This window comes from Capsicum annuum, chromosome 12 (assembly GCF_002878395.1).
Source record: "Capsicum annuum cultivar UCD-10X-F1 chromosome 12, UCD10Xv1.1, whole genome shotgun sequence".
Lineage (NCBI taxonomy): Eukaryota > Viridiplantae > Streptophyta > Magnoliopsida > Solanales > Solanaceae > Capsicum > Capsicum annuum.
In genome coordinates this window covers 51,227,525-51,251,375 of record NC_061122.1, presented here as the reverse complement: position 1 = coordinate 51,251,375, position 23,851 = coordinate 51,227,525, and the positions used below count along the sequence as shown (strand labels likewise).

Genomic DNA, 23,851 nt, shown 5'->3' with positions numbered 1-23,851 from the left:
AAAGTATGCTAGTGATCTTGCTACGGCTGGTCTTACTGATGACAAGGTTGTATACACCCCAATGGAGATTAATACGAAATACAAGGAAGCTGATGGAGAACCATTCAGTAATCCAATATTGTATCGGCAGTTGGTGGGATCATCAGTTTATCTCACTATGACAAGGTCGAACATCTCATATGTTGTACAAGTTCTAAGTCAGTTTATGGCCAATCCTTACCGTATACATCACACTGCATTACTTCGTGTCATTCGGTATGTTCGTGGTTCTATGAATCAAGGTGTTCTCTTCCATTCTGATTCTCCTATACATCTTGAGGGATATATTGATGCAGATTAGGCTGGTTGTCTCGACTCTTGTCATTCCGTTACTGGTTGGTGCATGTTTCTCGACATATCCTTCATATCTTGGAAATGTAAGAAACAATCTCGTACGTCTAAATCATCTACAGAGGCCGAGTATCGGGATATTTCGGCATCAAGTTAGGAAATTGTTTGGCTACGACGTCTATTATCTGAGCTTGGTGTTGCTATTATATCTCCTACGGTGTTACATGCTGATAACACTAGTGCGATTAAAATAGCCACAAATTCTGTGCAACATGAAAACACAAAACATATAGAGGTTAACTGTCATTATATTCGGCAATTAGTTGTTGATCGTCTTATCACTCTACAACACATTTCTTCTCATGATCAACTTGCTGATTTGTTTACAAAGGCTATGACACGCGCGCGACATAACTATCTTATCTCCAAATTGCTACTGTGTAATCACTGGTATCAATTCGAGGGGGGATGTTAGGCGGTATTATAATTGTATAAAAGTTACAGAATATTCTCTTTCCTAGAATAGGATTTAATTACAGATTATATAGTTATGACAATATATATATTCTTTCCTAGATTAGAACTCTAACCTACAGTTGTATAACTATAAGTATTTCAGTATGTATTATTGAAAAGGTAAGAAGCTATTCGGAAAATATTAGTTTCTCTATCTCGTTTCTCTATCAATTGTAGCAGAAAGAAAAAAAAATGAAAAACTACGAAAAGAATCCATCTTATGCACTCCAAGCAGAAATATGTATTCTTGAAATAAACCGATACACATTACTTAGTTATTAGTATGAAAAAGTATAGATAAATAATTAATTAAAATGATGGTTTCTGTGTTCTAATTTGCATCAAAATTATTATTTTCTAAAACAATTGGACAAGAAATTAATGTAAATATTTAAAAACATAGTTTGGAATGTGAGAGAGCGCTTGAAGGGGAAGGTGAATAATCAATATGAATTTTGATCAATAATTTAAAATAATTTTTTCATCATATTAATATGAGAAATTATCAACTTATTATATTATATTTTGTGTATAGTTTTTGATTGTTTAAATTTTAATTTTAAAATATTAAATTAATATAATCTGAACTAGTCTAACTCTAAAATCAATCAAGCACTCTAGAAAAGTGAAACACAAATATTTTGAAGTAGAAAGAATATAATATTAGTAGTTTTAAAAAAAGAATTACATTTATGCAATTCATTATCACAAGAATTAAATTCCGGATTCAACGAAAACTAAAAGGAGCCACAAGCAGACACCACCCAAAAATAAAGGAAAAACGATAAAGAAAGAACTTATAATTAAATATGTAATGATGACTCTTTGTGCTCGTGATATAATAATTATCATCTTGTATAACCAATAGCAGTGGTGGGCAGAAAGGGGCTGCCCCAACCTATCCAGAGATCGAGGGTTTGATTCTGGACATGGACAAACACTCTGTTGGAAGCTTTTTTTCTCAAATAAGGTTCGATGTGGGGCAAATTCAGATATAATCGGATTCTTAAAAAGCGGGTAACGAATATCGGGTGGTTTAAACCAAAAAAAAAATTATCATCTTGTATTGCACGGGATTATATGTCAATAAGACTATGATTATACAGTGACCCTTGTGAAATTATTTATATATTTAGTGACATCTAATGTGTAGCCATCTGACTTACCTTGGTCCTAAAGTCTCCCTTTTATGATTATTGTCTAAAGTGTTGATGCATAAAAATACATGTTTGTTGTCCAATGAGAATAATACTGTCAAAATTCTCTAGTGATAATGCTTGTTTAAAACTTTCATGACTATTATAAAGGAATGTTGTATATAAAGCTCTTCGATATTCAAATCTTCTTTAACTGTTATAAATAAAATATACAAAATTAGATTGCGCATGAATATAAAAAGACAAATATTAATAGTCTTTCCATCGAGATTATGAAATAACTTATTTGCATCATTTAAATATAATTTTTTTCTTTAAATTAAATATTCGTACTTGAAAAATGTATGCATAACATTAATAATAATTACTATAAATATTTTGATATTTTAGTTTATACATAATATATTTTCTTACAAAATATTATTACATAATATTTGAGTATGCTATTATAGAAAGGTAATTTTATAAAGTGTGTACCACTATAATAAACGCTATTACTATTATAGGTAGAATACCGTTCTAGAGATGTAAAATATAATATGAAAAATCGATTTTGAAGAAAATCAAATTGGTATAGTAAAATATCGTTATAACAAAGTAACGTTATAAGATTTTCTCACTATATTTGATTAATTCAGCACAAAGTGTGTGTTTTGATATAAATGAAGTAATGTTTGCGTAGGTAAATGAAATAACGAATAATACGTGAAGATATCAAACTGAAAAAAAATGATACTTCATGTACAATTTTTAATCATTAACTCTAGGGAATTATCAATTACCTACTAGAACAACGTAATCATTTTAATCATCACTTATGTAATCCTAGCATTTGGGCTGTTGCGAGTCTAGCTTTGATGTTGGTTCAATGAATTAATTGAACGGAAAATATATTTGGCACGAAAGCAAATAACATGAATAGCATGAAAATCATTATTTACTTGATATTTTTATAATTAACTCATCAATTAGGAGTGAACTAGTAACTTCATAAATTTTAATTATACAAAATATCCTTCAAACTTCAAAATTACTTTATCAAAACCACAAGCTTTACTCTCTCTTCCGCCAATAAAAAAAAAAAAAAAAAAAAACATTGCCCAAGATTTGACTTACTGCCTAATAAATTTTTGTTTATGATGCGTAAGAAATGTCATGTCATAGTTGTATAACGATTTGTTTAAATTAAAAAAATATAGGAGTCCCACTTTATTGTAGTAGTGTTTTCTTTTCTCTTAACCTCTTTCCCACTTCTTACATTTTGTTTACACATGTCATATTATTACCTTTAAGTGGGAGCATTTTATTTTTCTTTTTTTGTATATAGTTTTAGTTTTTATTTCTCAAAAATTAAAAGAGAGATCAATAAATTAATATGTTGACCTAAATTTTATCTTCTTTTTGATTTAATTGATCTTTTGGACTTCATAATTTAAAGAATTGTAACGACAACATCAGTATAATAAAATTAAAATTTTATATTACAGATTTAAATGGTAAATGATTAATATGTTTCATAAAACTTATATATGTTAATTAATTTTTTTTTACAAATTTCGATCTTTAATTTAATTTGATTTTTTAATTTTTCAAGAATACCTTGATCTGTAAATATAAATTTTGAGTGAGTTTCTTATTTAAAGTTTTTTTTTTTTTTCAGAATTCATTGGGTTTGATTCGATTTTTTTAAAGTATTAAAATTTTCAATATCCTTTTTTTTGGATACAAGGGTTAATTTTTTTTGTTTTTACAAAGTTCATTTAGTTGAAGGTAGAAGGCTTATTTTATGAAATTGATTCAGTCGAGGTTAGAGTTGTTCATAGTTTGATTCGGATTGAGTTTGGGGTGAAATCAAAATTAGTTAAATTTAGTTAGTTTTTTAATAATAAAATTAAATCAAATTAATTTAATTCATATCTATTTATTTGATTTTATTTGTTTCGCTCTTTAAGTAGCATAATGATGTTTTTTTCTTTTGTTATTTTTCTTGCAATCATCACTTTATAACTTGTTAGGGATTTATTGTGGCTATGATTTTCTTAGATTTTGAAGAAAAAGTCTTAATGTCGATATACTTTAATTAAGTGAATAAAGTTGATATGAAATATATAAAATAATAAAAAAGAAAGAATCAACCAAATTAATTAGCAAAAACACAAAGGAGTATAAATAAAGTAGTGTAGATGAATAGATATTAATGGTTTCGATCCATTTTCTTGATAGGAATATAACAAAGAACCGGAAAAGTATATGTGAGAGAAACATGGTTGATTAACAAAAAAAACAAGAAGAAGAAAATTGAGACATAAAATTTAAAAAAAATAGTGTTGAAAAAAGAAAGAAAAATAGATAAATAGTGAACTACAAATACACTTAATAAAATATGAGAAAATGAACGGAAAGAAAGACAAGAAAAATTGAGAAAATAAGGGCAGAGGGACATTTACTGACATTACGGGACCCACAAACACACTTGTCAATAACTAAATGTGTCTCATACAGCTGGTTGTATTTCATTCATATTAAAATATTTTTGTTACATTCTACTTTTTTTTTTTTTTTTATATATATATATATATATAATGTTCTTTTCTTTTTCTCTTTAGAATTCCTTCTCCTCTTCAAATATTTTATATCCGACTTCACTATAACTAAAAGACTCAAATAAGTCATTTTAAATAGAAACTAGATTTTTAGAATTATCAAAATATAAATTACTTTTTCGTTTCAATTTATATGAGTTACTTTGACTTGACAAGAAATTTAAGAAAGAAAATATTTTTTTTTTAAATTTGTGATTTAAAATAAGTGTAGATATTTTTGTGTCTATATATCATTTCACTAAGGATAAAGTGAATTTTTACAGTTAAATTGTTACTAAATATAAAAATATGTCATTCTTTTTTAGATTAGTTAACAAAGAAAGTGAGTCATATAAATTTGGACTGAAAAAGTACAAATCATCCTATATATGTGAGTGTACAATTATAATATTTAATAACTATTTATATAGTTAATTTGATGTAGGTTTTCGTTTTTAAAATTTTAAAAGGTTCACAACTAAATTAAGTCTCGTAAATCAATAAAAAATAAATCGAGTTTTAAATTGTTGCGACTTTAGTTATTTCAATTAATTAACTTCTAATTGACAATTATTGATTCAATCCATGTTAAGATTGAATTGAGTCTCAATTTGTCACGACTATAGTCAACATAATTAATTGACTTCTAATTTCGATATATTGATTCAATATCTGTTAGGAACGAATTGATTCTCAATTTATCACGATTATAGTCAACATAAATAGTTGACTTCTAATTGACAAATGTTGATTCAATCTATATTATGATTAAATTGAGTTTCAATTTGTCATGAGTAAAGTTAATATAAATGTTTGACTTCTTTTGATAAAATATTAATGCAATTTATTTTATAATTAAATTAAGTCTCATTTTATCACGATTATAATCAATATAAATGTTTGACTACTAACTGAGAAATATTAATTTAATCTATAGAATGATTAAATTGAGACTCAGTTTATCATGACTATAAATAACATAAATATTTGACTTCTAATTGAAAAGTATTACTCCAATCTATTTTAGGATTGAATTGTGTCTCAATTTATCTTGATCAACGATATTCAACATAAATGATTGACTTTTAATTGGGGAATGTTGATTGAAGTTACGTTAGAATTGAATCGAATTTCAATTTGACATGATTATAGTCACCATAAATGATTTACTTCTAACTAAAAAGTGTTGATCCAATCTCTATTTGGATCAAATTTAATCTCAATTTATCGTGACTATAGTCAAAATTAATAATTGACTTTTAATTGGGAAATATTGATTCAATTCATGTTAGGATTGAATCAAGTCTCAATTTGTCACTACTACAATTAACGTAAATAGTTGACTTCTACTTCAAAAATGTTGATTCAATCTATATTAAGATTGAATCGAGTCTCAAGTAGTAGTAGCAATAATAATAATAATAATAATAAAATATTAATTTCAAATTTTTTTTTTTAGTTCAATAAAATTTAAGTGAAACAATATTAAAATACTTCAAATTTTTAGTTGACATAATTGTTGACTTCTAATAACTTGACTTCACTCTTATGTACATTTAAGATTTATTTTCATGAGATAAAGTGAAATACAATTTAAGAAGATATTACATTTAATTTTTTTTTCGAATTCAATTTTGACCAATTATTTATATATTTTTTCACAAAAATATATAAAAACACTTTAAATTTCTAGTCAACACAATTATTAACTTCTAATAACTTAATTTCACTCCTATGTATATTTTTAAGATGAAAATTATTCAGAAAATAGCCTAACTTTCAGTCAATTGGGAGGGTCCATAACCTAAATTTCAAAATTATCATTTGTGTCAAATGCATCAACTGTATGCAACCGACTCTATTAGATATAAAATAAAAATACAATGACAGTAATTACATGTACAAGCTTTTTTTCTCCTTTTTTCTCTTTTTATTTATTTAATGATACACCCTTGTGGTGGGATCCTTTTCCCGATCCTGCGCATAGTGGGAGTTTTAGTGCACCGATGTTTTTTTAAAAAAATTATTTTTTTTCTCCTTTCTCTCTCTCTTTTATCTCTAACTTGTATTTCTCTTTTTTTTTTTTTTTTCTTTTTTTTTTTTTCCCTTTTTCTTTTTTTTCTTGTTTCTTTTTTTTTTTTTTTTTTTCTTTTTTGTGTTTTTCCTTTTTCCTTTTTTTTTGTTTTTCTTTTTTCTATTTTCATTTCATTCTTTTCGCTTTTTTCCTTCCTTTTTTCCATCTCTAGCTTCAATTACTCTTTTTTTTATTTATTTATTTTTGTTGTTTTCTTATTTTTTACTTTCTCCTTTTTTTTTTTTGATCTTTAAAAAATATGGCTACGTCAAGCACAAATCATGCATAATAACAAAAATATCATAAATATTTATTGTCTTTGTATTCACATCATTATTTATATTTTTGTGTTCGTTGATATAATTGTATTTCTATTTTATAGTTCATACTTGCATGGATGTATTTAATTGGTAAGAGAGACAATGTATTGTAATTAATTGAAATTTAGGCTAAATAGGATAATTAAGAGCTTATGTTTGCTAAGTCATGTGATTTTTTCTTTTAAGATTTATTTTTATGAGATGAAATGAAAAATGATACCAAAAAAAATTGGATTAAAATTTTTTTTGAATCCAATACCAACTACTTAATTTTCTTAGATAAAATAATATGAAAATACTTTGTAATTTTAGAGAAATAATGTAAAATACTTTAAAAAAATATAATATAATTTAACTAAAATAAATTTATATTTTAACACGTCTGTTGATCAATCATTATAAATTTTTTTGACCAATTTTTTAGAATAACATTATATGATGATCCCAATAATTTTTATTTATTTATTTAATCTTTGCATATAGTTGAATTTTCAGTCAAACCTATATAAACTCAACATGCGAGTTATTTGGAGTTAAGATAAAATTTTTACATTGAAATTTTTAACTCAAACTTAATTAATTTACAGTTGAAATATCACCTTGATAACCATCAATTGAATTGCTATTTAAAGGTGATTTTCCTTTTGTTTGTAAACAAAACAAAAATGAATTTAACTTTAAAAGTAACCATATTATTTATTAAATACTATATAAATAAATAAATTTAGTGACTAAACTATCACTATTTTCAATCCCAAAAATTCCATTCATGATTTCTCTTAGTTAGATATTTTTATTATTTTGAATTCACTTTTTTGAAATAATTTATACGAGGAGTTTGGTATATGGAGGATTTAAAATTAAAAAATATTAAAAAAATTAAAAAGTTAAAAAATCTGTATAGTAAAACAACTAAAGAGATAGAAGTATTGAAAGAGAAAAATATATATAATACAAGTTAAAAAATGGTGATTAAAACACTTCAAATCAGATGAAAGAGCTTAGAATAAATAAAGAAAATGTAGAATAAAAAAAGTTAAAATATAAGGAGTAATTAAAAGAGTAAAGTAAGTTATGATTTATGAAAGAATAATAAATAATAAGAAATAAAAGTCAAAATGGTTTTACTTTTGAAGGGAGAAATAAATGGTTTTGGAGACGAAAGAAAATAGTAACAAAGAAAAGTCGAAGGATATTTGGCATTTTGGAGGAAAAAATAGATAGTTTTGTTATTAAAGGACAATATGGTCTTTTAATGAATTTCGTGTCAATTGTGTCAATTTCATTCGTGCCATTTAGCACTACCCTTAATTTAAACCTTTTTTTAATCAAAATCTTTTCAAGTTTTCTCTATTTTTTGAACTATACTTGAAAAAGAATGTCTGAACAAGTTGCTCAAAAAGGTAGTATGTTTAAGCAAGTAGCTCGAGCAAGTGTAACATATAAGTGAAGCACATAGGTCATTTACTTGTGTCCTTTATTTCCAAATCTTATTCAACACGTATATCCTTGGAATTTTGGTCTTTTTAGGTCTAATTACAACCTCATTCTTCCAATTTCAAATTATTCTGTTGACGTCAACTTAGTCCCAAACATGTTGAAAGATTTAAAGTGTTACAGAAAAAGAGTCAAATTAAACTGCTACAATGAATAACTTGTTCCGATCAAGTTTTGTAGTTACTGATCATAGTGGAAGAAGAGAAAAAGATACCTTGTGAAATCGATGGATTGCGCAAGCCCATCCTCTTCTACTTTGATGATAGGCAGTTCAGACAGCCTACATGCTAATGGACTTGTTGTAAATAACTAACACAATGTTCAACAAAATATTAGTGCTCAATGATATGGATGAAATTCACAACTAAGCACTTAATAAACTTTTGTAACCTGTAAAATAACTATTGACATTCAACTTTTATTAGCAGAGCACTAGAACTCAAGGATATTGTCATTGAGTTTCATGGTAAAATTTGAAATTTCATGGCAATGACTATTTTTAAAGGTGACCGTTAAAAAGTGTTTAGTAAATATAGACAAAGCAATAATATAGACATATATTCTAGGGTTCACATTTACCAATAGCTACTTTTTAGCCTCAGTAATTTAAAATTAGCCATTGTCTTGAATTTGTAACCTTAGGATAATCAACTTCAATTTTTTCAAGTGATCGGAATGAGTTTTTCAAGCAAAAAAACTCTTCTCTCATAAAAATTCAGCATTTTTTCAAGTAAAATGTATATCCAAACACAATTTCAACTTTCAAATATTTTTTAAATAAATTACATCCCAACTGAATGCGCATCTTATTCATCCAACGAAAACTTACATGATGCACCATTGAGTTCAACGGAACTCTACAAAAGAAGTTCAAACCAAGGTATAAAACTATATACAAAATAAGGCTTAATGACTAACAAAAAAAATTATCTTTGTCTTTTTTAATTCCTATGTGGAGTTCAACTCCATAAATGCCATTGAAAATTTGGATCATGGCATTCCATGATATAGGAAAAATATTTTTTTTCCTATGACTTAATTTTTCAAATTTTTGCAAAGAGAAAATCAATCAACAATCTTGTAGTTGCAAATGTTGACAAGTGCAACATTTGCTTATGTCATTAATGACTTATGTATGCTTTTTTTTTTTTCACTATAAAAGGAAAGCATTCAACTCATTCTACACACATCAAAAGTAAAGAGAAAAATAATATCGAGAAAGCAGTGACGTATTTCATAGACTGTGATAAAAAATAGTTTGTGAAGAAAAAATTAGTGCGAGCGATATTTTAATAAGGTGGGAGTCAAAAGAGGGTTATTTCTTTTGAGTGTGTAGTAGTAACTTCGAGTATTATACTTGTAATTACAGTGTAAATTTTTTTACTATAATAATAACAGTTGCTTCTCTTGGTCCATGATTTTTTTTTCTTATTTAAAAAGATTTTCACGTAAAATTCTTGGTGTCATTATTTTTTATTTTATTCCCCATTATTTTGCTACAAATACTTTTATTGTTATTACGCATTGACCCAATAAGTTGGTATCAGAGCCAGATTTATAATATTTGTATTTTTTGATAAACGATGAAAGTCAGTACAAGTAGAATATTACTTTGAGTAACGTTAACTATGCTATTTGGAAGGAAAAAAATGAAAGATTTGTTCTATGTTAAGAATTTTCATCAACCAGTCTTTGACACTATAAAATCTGAAAATAAAATCGATGAAGAGTGAAACCTGTTGCACAGACTGATTTGCAATATTATTAGGCAATGGCTTGACGATAATGTGTTGAACCATATTTCTGGAGAGAGACATGCTCGATCCCTATGGTATCATCTTGAAAGTTTTTATGCTCGAAAGACTGAAAATAATAAGATGTTCTTAATAAAATAAATGTTGGGGGTTAAAATACCATGATTGTTCTCCAATGACAGGTCACCTGAATAACTTTCAGGGCATCATGAACCAATTATTTGTTTTGGACATTAAGTTTGATGAGAAAATTAAGGGTTTGCTTCTACTTGGTTCCCTACCAGACTCTTGAAAAACATTTAGAACTTCATTGTCAAATTTTGCTGCCGATGATATGATCTATATGGATTTTATCAAAAGTAAAATTCTTAATAAAGAGATGAGACGAAAGTCTCAAGGTTCCTCTTTGTCCGATATCTTAGTGACTGGCACTAGGGGGAAACAGGAATTATGGTTCTCCAAATAGATTACACTATAGGAGCATTTAAAGATATTGAGTGCTATCATTGTGGGTTAAAAGTTATTTTTACCGAAAGTTGAAGAAGGAGAACAGAGGCAAGGAGGAAAAGAAAGAAAATGATAATAAAATTGTATAGCCACCGTCACCACCGAAGATCTTATTACTATCCTTGATGCAAATTTAATAAATATTACTTGTGATGAGTTAAGTTGATTCTGGTGCCGCAACTCATGTGACATCAAGAATTTTTTTTTCTTATCTTATACTCCAGGTAACTTCGGAACCTTGAGTATGGACAATGAGACTGTATCTAAGGTGGTTGATATTGGTATTATTCATTTGAAAACTTGTACTGAATCTAAACTAGCTTTAAACAATGTAAAACATGCACCTGATGTTTGTTTGTACTTTATTTCTATTGGTGTGCTGGATGATAAGGGATATGTTAGTACCAATAGTGGTGGAAAATGAAAATTCATTAAAGGTTCTTTGGTTGTGGATCGTGATGATAAGTGTCATGGTCTATACTAGACTACGACTTCTACTTGTGCTAATATGGTAAATGCAGTTGAAAGTGCTAACTCAACATTATGACATAAGAGGCTTAGCCACATAGTGAAAAGGGACTTAATATTCTGACCAAGAAGAAATTACTTTCAGATTTTGAAAGTGCTAAGTTAGAAAAATGTGAGCACTGTTTGGCTTAAAAACAAAATAGAGTTTCTTTCAAGGCTCATCCTTCTTCAAGAAAGACAAAGTTTTTTGAGTTAGTGCATTCAGATTTATGTGGTCCAATGAAAATAAGGATTTTGGATGGTGTACTTTACTTTGTTGCTTTTATTGATGATTACTCAATAAAATTTTGAATCTATGTCTTGAAGACTAAAGATGAAGTGTTAGTTGTGTTTAAGTAGTTTCAGTTTTTTCATGAAAGAGAAACAGAAAGAAAATTAAAGTGTATTCGTACTGATAATGGTAGTGAATATTATGGACCGTTTAATGAATACTGCAAGAAATAAGGTATAAAACATCAGAAGACTTATTCTAAGACTCCTCAAATTAATAGTTTGACGAAGAGGATGAACAGGACCTTGATGGAAAGAGTTAGATATTTGTTTTCAGAAGCAAAGTTGTCGAACTCCTTTTAGGGTACTCTATTAATCACTGCATATGCTATTAATCTATCTCCTGTCGTTGCTTTTAGAAGTGATGTACCAAATAGAGTTTGGTATGAAAAGGATGTTTTCTATGGACATTTGAGAGTATTTGGTTACAAAGCTTTTGTACGTATGCCCAAAAATGAGAGATCAAAGTTAGATATCAAGACAAGGTAATGCATCTTCATTAGTTATGGTCTTGATGAGTTTGATTACAGGCTATATGATTTAGTTGAGAAGAAGCTTCTAAAAAGTCGTGATATTGTCTTCATGGAGAATCAAACCACTGAAGATATTGACAAAGTAGATAAGTTAGAATCTTTAAGTTCTAATGGTGTGGTTAATCTTGATCAAGTTCCTCATATAAGCATTCATGATGTTGGTTGGCTTGTTAATTATGGTGACACCCAGAACTATGTTTTAAATCACATGTTAATATTGATAATGATAACGATGTTGTTGTTGATGATGCTCCTGTTCAAGAAGTTGTAGATGAGTTAAATATTTTACTTATAAGGTCTACCAAATACCGCATACCTTTTTCTCGTTATTCTTCTAATGAGTATGTGTTACTCATTGGTGGGAGAGAACCTGAATATTATGAGGAGGTCATGGAGGATGAGCATAGGGAATAATGAATTGAAGCCGTACAAGGTGAGATGAAATCTATGCATAAAAATCACACTTATGATCTGGTGAAATTGTCTAAGGGCATGAGAGCTTTGGAGAATAAGTGGGTGTTCAAAGTAAAATTTGAAGAACACAGTTTGAAGCCCAGATACAAAGACAAATTGATTGCCAAAGGATTTGGTCAAAATAAAAATATTGACTTTGACAAAATATTTTCTCCCGTCGTCAAAAAGACCTTTATTCATACAGTTCTTGGTTTGATTACTAGTCTTAATTTAGAGATTGAGCAGATAGATATGAAGACAGCTTTTTTATGGTGACCTTGAATAAGAGATTTATATGAAACAACCTGAGGTCTTCAAGGTAAAAAAATTGTGTGTGCAAACTTAAGATGAGTCTCTATAGCTTGAAGCAAGTTCTCAGACAGTGGTATAAGAAGTTTGAATTAATCACAGGGAAATAAGGCTAGAAGAAAACTTCTTTAGATCACTGTGTATTTGCATAAAATTTTTTTGATGATGGTTTTATCATTCTCTTGCTATAAGTGGATGATATGTTGATTGTGGGAAAGAGTACTTTCAGGATTGACAAGTTAAAGAAACAATTATGCAAGTTTTTTGCTATAAAAAACTTGGGTCATGCTAAACAGATTTTAGGCATGAGGATTATTCGTCTCAAAAATGAAAAGAAGCTTTACTTGACAAAAAATATATTAAACGTATACTGGAGAACTTGAACATAAAGAATGCTAAGGTTGTTAACACATCTCTTACTGTTCAAATGAAGTTGAGCAAGAAAATATGTCCTTAGGAAGAGAAAAAAAGTATTGCTAAAGTTTCATATTCGTCTGTTATCGAAAATTTAATGTATGTAATAGTGTATACTAGACTCGATATTGCTCAAACAATTGGCATTGCCAGCAGGTTTCTTGAAAATCTAGAAAAGGCGCAGTAGGAAGCAGTTAAATGGATATTGAGGTACTTAAAAGGAACCTTAGATGATTGTTTTTGTTTTGGAGATTCTAATCCAATCTTGAAGGGCTATACAAATGCTAATATGACGGGTAACCTTGATAACAAAAAATCTACTACTGAATTTTTGCTTACATTTTCAAGGGGGAGCATATCATGGCGGTCAAATTTGCAGATGTGTCATGCATCACACTATCTACAACCGACGCTGAGTATATTGCGCCTACTGAAACTAGTAAGAAAATGATGTGACTCAAACGGTTCCTTCAAGAACTTGGATTGCAACAATTGAAGTATGTTATCTATTGTGACAGTTAAAGTGCAACAGACTTGAGCAAAGAACTTCGTGTACCATGCAAGAACAAAATACATTGATGTGAAGTACCATTGAATTTGTAAACAAGTGAAGAATGAATAGTTCCATGTTAAGAAGAATTGCACAAGTAAAAATCCCGCGGATATGCTGACAAAGGTGGTTCCAAAAGATAAGTTCAAATTATGCAAAGAACTTCTTGGCCTGAGTTCTCTCTGAGAAGATGGGTTATCTCCTTCAGATTCATGGGAACTGGAAGGAGAGATTTGTGGGATATCGGCTCATAAATTCCATTGAAAATTTGAATCATGGTATTCCATGATATAGGAAAAATATTTCTTCCCTGTGGCTTAATTTTTCAAACGCACAGAGAAAATCAACCAATAATTTTGTAGTTGCAAATGTTAATAATTGCAATATTTGCTTATGTCATCAATGACTTATGCTTTCTCATTCTTTCAATATAAAAAGAGAGCATTTAGCTTATTCGTAGACACATCAAAAATAAAGAGAAAAACAATACACAAAAAACAGTGATATATTCCATAGTCTGTGAAGAAAAAATTAAAGTGAGCGATATTTTAATAAGGCGGGAGTCAAAAAAGAGTTTTTTTTTTAGTGTGTAGTGGTAACTTTGAGTATTATACTTATGACTACAGTATAAAATTTTTTACTATAATAATATCGGTTGTTCCTCTTAATTCGTGATTTTTTTCTTATTTAAAAATTTTTCACGTAAAATTCTTGTTGTCATTATTTTTTATTTTATTTTCCATTCTTTTATTACAAATACTTTTATTATTATTTAGCTTTACCCAATAAACTAGGCATATGAGATTTGTCAAGGTGGTAACAGCTTATAACATTGTCAGGCATATCTTCCAAATATTCTTTTTCAACTTAACATAACTTTAAATATTTTGTTCAGATATCACTCAGTTTATGCTCAAATGCCTAATTATACCATGTTATTTTAGGCATGACAACATAATGAAAATTATAATAACTTACTTCATTTTGGAGGGCAGTAGCAGCAGTGCCACGAAAGTGAGGTTCCACAGACAAAAGTGTGTACAAAAGGGGAAAAGCAGAATGAGGTAAATTGGGAAAAACTTGTCCAAAACAAGGCTTGTGTTGTGGTGGCCTAAATGTTGTAGGTGGCTTCACTTTCTTCCAATACTCCTCTGTTGGTGAACCACACAACTTAAATATCTTGTGAAGTTGCTCTATCTGTAAATACAAAAAAAAAAAAGAAAGAAAGAATATTAAGCATAAAACTGAGCAACTCAGCTCTTTGTTGAACTCTTGGTCTAATATTTATCCCCATACTTAGAAAAAAGAAATCGTGGAATGCATAAGCTAGCGCCTTTAGAGATAGGAACGATTTTCTGTGTTAGTAATTGAGAATGAACAAACACGGAAGGCAACTAAAGGGATAGTGAGACTTAATGAGAGGACTAACTAATATGACAATAGACTACATAAATAACTGATTTTTTTTTCCGAATATGGTAAGACTTAGGGTGTGTTTGGTATGATGAAAAATATTTTCTATGGAAAAAGTTTTTTTGGAAAATAAGTTTTTTGTCTACTTATTTTCTCATGTTTGGTTGGTGAGTGAAAAATATTTTTCAGAAATATATTTTCTAGTGTTTGGTTGGTGAGTGAAAAAATATTTTTTAAAAAATACTAGTAACTGTTAACTAGTATATCACTGCCTGAACTAATTTAAGCATAACAAATAATATTAATATCGAGTATTAAGATATTACAAGTCACTAAATTTTAAGCAATTACTAATTAGCAAACATAGGAGACACTTTTCAACATTTTATCAGGACAATCTCAAGATACCACAATCATTAGAAATACAATTGAACGACGAGCTTAATCAACCTTGTGAAACAAGCTACAAAGATGACAAAATGGAATATGCAATTAGCAAAAGTAACATAGGTAAGTCTTTTTCTATGCACATGGAAATAACAATACATTCAACGAACATTGAAAACAAGAAAAAATTCGAACTTTAATATTTTTTATTTCAAGCAGTGAAAAATTGGAGTAAAGCACAGTGAAAAATGTTTCTAAGTAATGTGAATTTTTTGAGTAATATGAATTTGAGTGTTGTTGGGGTGGGGGAAGAAAGGTGGGGATGGAGGTGGAGGTGGAGGCATAAAAGTCACATCTGTTATTTTCTGCATATTGACTTTCCTTAGCCCATGAGAAAAGTCATTTTCACTCAAATAAAGAAAAATAAGTCATTTTAGAAAACATCTTCCTAATATTTTAGTACAACCAAATAAGGAAAAAATATATATATATTTTTCAAAAAATATTTTCCATTAGAGTCAGAAGCCATATTTCTCAGCCAAGCGGCTTTGTTACCTAACACTCATCCCAAGCTATCTCGTTCGATTCAACAATGTTCAAATCTAACATTTTTTACTCCTGTTCACGATCCTCTAGAAATGTTAAAAAGTTAGAAATTGTCTTGCCAAACATAAACAATCTTTATCTAGACATTTCATGGCAATAGATGAAAGAGAGTTTCATCGTTGTTCTTAATCCTAGGCACATTCTTGTCTTGATTTTATCCTTGATTGTTATAGAGTTTTAACGTTAAAGTAATAAAATCATAATCAAAAGCTAAGGGATAAATTCGAACCCTTTTTCCTTAAAAAAATGAAGGTTTGGAGCCACCTCTTACATTCTAGAACTCTGTTAATGATAAAGATAAATATGAGACTAAGAGTGTGTTTGGTACGAAGGGAAATATTTTTTGAAAAATGTTTTCAATTTTCTCATGTTTCGTTGACTTAAATGTTTAATATTTTTCAAATCAACTTATTTTTTTCAAATCTCAGAAAAATGACTTCCCTTTAAAGAATAAGAAAAATATTTTCCAAAACTCTCTTTCAACCTTAATCTCTTAAAATAACCCACCCCTACCCCGACATCCAATCCCCTACCACCCTACCCCCACCCCAATCCAAAAAACATATTTAATTTTTTTTAAATACTTCAAAAAAATTTACTACCCCACCCTCAAACTCTACCCCCCCCCCCCCCCCCCCCCCCCCACCCCCCCTTCCCCCCCCCCCCCCCACCCAAAATAAGTTATTATTTTATTTTTAAAAAAAAAACTCAAGTTTTTTTTCTTACCCACCTCTATCACCTATTCTGACCTCACCCCACAACCAAGCCTCTCCAAAAAAAATATTTTTTTAATTTATTTTTTAAAAAAATTTCAAAACTTTTTCCTTAACCCTCCATTCCCCTCTTCTTACCCTATTCGTTCTCATTGTTTTTGTTAAATATATACAAATACTTTTAAAAAATATTTTCCTACTTGCATAACGAACACAAAAATATATGTAAGAAACAACTTATTTTCCTAGAAAAAGTTTTCCTCATCCATATTGAACACACCCTAAAAAAAGTGTTTTTTGGGGTCAAAAATTATTTTTATAAAAAGTATTTTCTACTCTTTAGCTAAACACTAAAATGTATTTTTTGAAAAATATTTTTTCATTCACCAACCAAATACTAAAAAATATGTTTCGAAAAATATTTTCCACTCACCAACCAAACATAAGAAAATAAGTAAGAAACCAACTTCTTTTTCATAAAAATATTTTCTAGAAAAATATTTTCTATGGATAACTTTTTCCTACATACCAAATACGCCCTAATTTACTAACAACAATGATACAAAAAAACCAAAAGTTGAATGTAAATAATAATTTTCAACTTTCTAGTATTTGATTTCCTAAAAGATTTAACATATCACTGATTAAAAACATTTTTTTTAAAAATATTTTTTACCTCATTCCTACCGGGCAAAATAGGTCTTCCAACAAACATTTCAGCCAAAATACAACCAGCACTCCAAAGATCAATTCCAACACTATAATCAGTTGAACCCAAAAGTAGTTCTGGTGCTCTATACCAAAGTGTCACAACTCTACTTGTTAGGGGCCTCTTTGTCTTTGTTTGATAAAAATTTGCAAGTCCAAAATCAGCAATTTTTAGCATCCCATTTTTGTCTATTAGTAAATTTGACCCCTTAATATCCCTATGCAATATTCCTTTCTCATGGCAATGTTGAAGTCCAGAGAGCAATTGCACCATGTAACGTTTTACCTGCAATTATGTGTGTATATAAAACACATTTTATTAGGTTTAATCTGAAGATATAAATATAAGAAAAAGAATCTCCATCAAATATTCTAGGTTCTTAATATAAAAAGATATAATTGCTCAATTATTCCTTGTAGATCAATTAACCTTAATATAACCTCCACATTTGGACTCTCTTAGCTTCATGAATAAAATTATATATAAAATACAGTTATATTTAAAATGAAGATCAGTAATGGACGAGAAGCGGAGGTGGAGTGAAGCTTATAAATTTTGAGTTTTATATTAATAATTTGTAAATATTCAACAAAAATTTTAAGACAGTTATAAAATAAAATTTGGATTAAAAGTTACTAATTCAGTCGAACCCGTACCCCACAGCATAGCTCTGTCCCTATTAGAAGTTGCAATTTACCCTTATACTACTTTAAACTAACTTACTTAGTTATGATGATCGCCAATCAACTATTATATAATTTGAGTCAAAGTTACTAATCAGGTCAAATCCGTAGCCCACAACATAGCTCCGTGCCTACGAGAAGTTGCAATTTATCCTTATACTTTAAAATAACTTACTTAGTTACGGTGCTCGCCAATCAACTATTATATGTAAATGTGTTTTAACCTACCCTATCCTATTAGGGTAAATAATGTTTATGATATTATTGTGTTACAATTAAATCTATCTATAGTGACAACGTTTATTTGAAAATTTTCTAACTACTATAGAAAATTGTTGTTATATATGTCTACTGATATTTGACGTTCATATCTCATTTCGCTTTTATAAATAAAACGTATGCAAAATTCTAAAGAACGTGCATACAAAAATAGCAAACGTTAGTAGTCTTTTCTCGTGAAGTTATGAAATAACTGATGTGCACCATCTAAATATAATTTTTTTTCTTTAAATTAGATACTCGTACTTGAAATTTACAATGTGCATCACATTACTGAAGATTACCATAAATATTTTGATATATTATTTTGTATATAATATATTTCTTTCAAAATATTATCACACAATATATTTGAGCATGTTGTTATCGAGAGATAATTTTACAAAGAGTGTACCGCTATAATACACGACAATAGTGTTATAGGTAGAATGTCATTACAGAAAAATAATATAACACGAAAAATTGGTTTTGATATAGTAAAATATCGTTATAATAAGATGAGGTTATAGGTCTGACATGTTGTAGCGCATAATACACCTTATTTTTTCGAGGCACTAATCCCTCTTTAGTTGGACAATTACCCGTAATTATCTTTTAATTACCTTTTAAGCGACATGATAGTGTAAACTTTTTTTACTACTAGTTCAACCGTATGTATCTCGCACGTGTAATGTCTGATTATTTAAAATCAAATGATTTTATTGATTGTGGAGATTTTTAGTGATATGTAAAAAGTTCAACTCATTTTTCGAAGATCCTTCACATTTAATATAATAATATAAATATAAACATATATTTTAGTGTAAGCACATATCTATTTTACCATCAAAAGTTTCAAGTGATTGATCGATCATCACTTTTGTGTTTTATCATGCAGTACCTCTTTCCCTTGCTGTCAGAGGTTAAGAGAGACACATCAATTTGAACCATATTTGTAGTACGATTATTACATTATAACTTTTAACAAAATCATTGATTACATTCTTATTATGCACTTAAATTTTTTAAAATTTGGTACTTCTTAAATTTTTCTTATTCTAACGCTTTTATATTTATTTTTAGATTTTTCAAATCTTCTTAAATCAAATTTTGTTGATTTAGAATTCTTAAACTAATGAAAAAAGTTTTATTTGTCATTAATTCTGATGACTTCTAATAAGAAAAGATTTTATCATAAATATATTTAATTAATTTTCAACGCTTAAATATTAGAAAAAATTATTAATTCTGATGACTTCTAATAAGGAAAGGTTTTACCATAAATATATTTAATTAGTTTTCAACACTTAAATATTAGGAAAAATCATTAATTCTGATGACTTCTAATAAGGAAATGTTTTATCATAAATATATTTAATTAATTTTCAATACTTAAATATTGGAAAAAAATAGTGAAAAGACGATTTTGTTTAAAGCAAAAACTTTTAATGAAGGACAAAAAGTTCAAACAATATTTCTAAGGTACTTCACACTTTTAATATATTATAGATTATAGATATAGATATAGATTATAGATTATAGATATAGATTATAGATGTAGATATAGATATAGATATAGATATAGATATTGATATAGATATAGATTATAGATATCGATTATAGATTATAGATATAGATTATAGATAGAAGTTTAAATCCAATTTAAATAATCTTAGAGGTCGTTTGGCCATAGATATTATTTACTTTTTTTCGAAATTTTTTTTCACTTTATGGAATTCATGGTGTTTGGCCATAGATATTCCAAAAACATTTCTATTTTTTTTTGAAAAAAAGTGAAAATAACTTTTTGTTGTTTTCACCTTTTTACAACTCCAATTTCATGTTTTTTTCTTATTACATATAACCCCAATTTTTTTAATATAACACAAAAAGCCCTTAAATGGTTTAGATGAGTTTTGGAGCAAATCCGGAAAGAAAGATATTTTTTATGAACAACAAATCAAGTCCGGACACATTTTTTAAAGATATTTCTTCTCGGTAAAAGACATTTTTGAACAACAAATAAAGATTTTTAAGCTAAAAGACCGGTATATTTTTATTATCTGTAGGTATATTTCATTTTTAAGCTCAGGACCCCTTCCATCATTGATATGAAATTTTTTTCATTCATGAGTATAATCAGTAGATAAATTAGTTAGGCAATTTTGATAGTTTTAAAAAGTTTAGGATATAAAATTAAATTAAAATTTTTTTTTTCAAAAGTCAAAAAACATCTTTCAAAAATAAATGGTCAAACACAACTCCAACTTAAACTCCAACTTCAAATTTTTTAAATTTTTATGGCCAAACACTACTTAGATTGACAAAAGAAAATACATTCAATTAATGAGTGTTCTTTTTAAATATTTTTATCACTAAAGGAAAGTGGTGGATGAATGAGATCTCGACCCTCCATCTTTAAAGGTACTGAATTTTAAAATAAGATGAGAAAAACATGTAAAATAAGTAGGAAGTCAATATTACCACATAATTCCACTAAATTGAGTAAAAAAAAAATATAATAAGACAGTTCGATGCAGTAAAGCTCATGCTAGGGAGGGGGAGGGGGATCCAACAATGGCTGAACCACAAGAATTTACTATACGCAATTTTACTTTGTATTTTTGTGAAAGACTGCATGGACAACTTAAACAATAAATAGAAAATGAGGAAATTAAAATAAGTGATTACTCACCTGAGGCTCAGTGAGTTTTCCTTGGGTACGATTGATAAGTTTAGTCAAATCAGATTCCATAAAGTCAAAAACCAAATAAAGACTATATTGCATTCTTGAAGTGGCTAATCCTTCAAGCTTTATAATATTTGGATGATCAAGTCTCTTCAATATTATGATCTCTCTTGCCATGAATTTCACACTTTCTGGTTCTGATGTATCAAATCTAACCTTCTTTAAGGCTACTATTTTCCCACTCTTCCTGTCTCTTGCTTTGTACACATTGCTATATGTCCCTTGTCCCACCTGCAATAACATAATATACAAGCGCTTATAATTTGGTTTCCTCATGTAGCATGAAAGTCGAAAACATGTATAAAAGTAATTACCTTTTAGTTTTGAGGAGTTGATTTTATATATGGTCACTCAATTAATGGTTATTAACTCAAAAAATCATATTTTTGGGACATTGATGAAAATTGAAATCATAGATAATAAGTATTATTTGAGTGACAATCTGAGATATCAACCCTAGTTTTTTGTCGCGACCGAGAGGGGTACAAGGTCGGAGGCATGGAGCATATCTACTATGAGTTCAACTGAACCCAATATTTTACATATACAGTATAAATATTTATGTGAATCGTATAATTAAAATTTCAATATATATTAGACATTGAACTTCTAATGAAAAAGTGAAATGAAGGGGAGCCTTGGGAGAAAACGATGATAAAGTTATCTAGCTGTAATATATAGGTCACAACACACAACATATATTTCATCTGTGAAATCAATCACTCGTGATACTTAATTGCGATAGGATAGGTTGCCTATATCATACATACTTTTTGGGGTGAGACCCTTTCTTACTCTTCGATTTCAATTTGTTTGTCTTAGTATGACTTGGTAAAAGTCCAAGAAAATTAAAATTAAAATGCCTTTTGAATCTTGTGATTTTAACCTAATTTTGTGTGCAATGTGCACCAAATAACTTGTTGAATATTGTATCTTAAATATGACATGTAGAATATTGGGGGCATAAAGAGTTACTGAATATAAAAAGTATAAAAAGTGTTGTTGTTTTTTAAAGAAACTTCAAAGGAAAATAAGATAAACAAAAATTGAAATGAAGGAATTAGAAACCTTAAAAGCTTGAAAATTTAAATCCTGAATTGGACTTGAAATTAACTTACCTTAGCAAGCTTTTCATATGAATCAGCAGTCTTTGGAACTAAACCAACCAAAACCTCATTAGGAATATTATCAACAAGCCATTTAGGCCATCCATGCACCAATTCATCTCCTCCTATTTTCCTACCATTACCACTTGTACCTCTTTGTGAACTACTGTCATTTCCTATTCTAACTCCATTTCCAATTCCATCCCTTCCTTTAATCTTCTCCATTTGATCTCTACCACTTCTTTTCTCTCCTTCAACTACACCATCATTCCTCCCATTCCCTTCTTGCTTGCGAATTCGAGCCGTATCCCTTGTTTGTTGTTGTTGTTGTTGTCGTTGGCTTTCAAATCTATTTCCTTTAACATAACCATTGTCAACTTTCATCCTCTCAAGTCTCTCCGGACTATAACCCTTGCCTTGAATACACCCCATTATGATCCTTGGACGATGCCAATCATACAAAGTTCTTTAACGTTTTGTGTTGAATATGAATGGCGATAATAACTAGAAAGGAGAATGCAAAGTACTAGTAGAAGAAGAAGAGGAGGATATGACTAACAAATGTAATAACTAATGGTAAAATTGTTAGAGAAATTTTAATTCTCTTTGTCCCTTTGGCCGGCAAATCATTCAGGAAATATGTACTCCTTCTATTTCAATTTATTTGTTTTCTTTTTTGAAACAAAGCTTAAGAAAATATAATATAGTATATATATACTTTCTCCGTCCTATTTTACTTGTCCCAAATTGGGATGACATAATAATTAAGAAAAATAATAAATAACATGACTACTTTACCAAAGTACTCTTATTAAATGATATTTACATTTTAATTTAAAGAAAAAGTAATTAATGCAAAGGTAAAACATGGAAAGAAAAGTTTATCTTATCTTGATAAGTAAAATGAGACATCAACTTAGTCAATTCGGGACAGATAAAATGGGATGGAGGAAGTATATATATTGAATCTTATGATCTTAAGCTATAGGTATGTATATTATATCAAAATGCTCTTTAATCTTATAGTTTTAAACACATCATTAGAAGTGTTAGAATTAAAACACTTCCAAAAAAAAAAAAAAAGAAATATTTTTTTTTAGAACAGTCTAAAAAATATACGACAAACTCAAGCGAAAGAATAGTAATTGTAAAAAAGTCATTTTCTAAGGTTTCGTTGCTTTCACCGCCATGGAAAATAATATGCAAAAAAGATCGTGACTTGAGTCTATGGTTAATGGCCAGGTTCTTTCTGTTTTCACAAAGAGTTTTACCCTTGTTTTTGGAGATACAAACTTTTTGTTTTGTATTCCCTTCGTCCCAAATTATACGCCCCAAATTGAGATGACACATTGATTAAGAAAAATAATTAATAACATGTCTAATTTATCATAGTACCCCTATTAAATGATGTTTACAATTTAATTTGAAGAAAA

General features: G+C 28.5%; 1 protein-coding gene across 1 annotated transcript; it reads right to left on the bottom strand.

The window, feature by feature from the left end:
* Window positions 1-8,161: 8,161 nt before the first annotated feature.
* LOC107849801 (probable serine/threonine-protein kinase At1g54610) lies at window positions 8,162-22,991 on the bottom strand. Its single transcript, XM_016694359.2, has 5 exons — window positions 22,431-22,991; window positions 21,259-21,543; window positions 17,590-17,907; window positions 14,773-14,991; window positions 8,162-8,785 (listed from the first exon to the last, which is right to left on the bottom strand). The coding sequence occupies exons 1-5, from the start codon at window positions 22,848-22,850 to the stop codon at window positions 8,657-8,659; spliced, it is 1,371 nt and encodes a 456-aa protein (XP_016549845.2). The 5' UTR covers window positions 22,851-22,991; the 3' UTR covers window positions 8,162-8,656.
* Between the last annotated feature and the right edge of the window lie 860 nt (window positions 22,992-23,851).

What these genes read in the sequence shown, in the direction of transcription:
- LOC107849801 (XM_016694359.2), bottom strand. Translation starts at nt 22,850, where the DNA reads ATGGGGTGTATTCAAGGCAAGGGTTATAGTCCGGAGAGACTTGAGAGG. An exon ending in CATATGAAAAGCTTGCTAAG is followed by an intron (nt 21,544 to 22,430) that starts GTAAGTTAATTT and finishes ATGTTATTGCAG; the next exon opens with GTGGGACAAGGGACATATAG. An exon ending in TTTTGCCCGGTAGGAATGAG is followed by an intron (nt 14,992 to 17,589) that starts GTAAAAAATATT and finishes TTGTATTTACAG; the next exon opens with ATAGAGCAACTTCACAAGAT.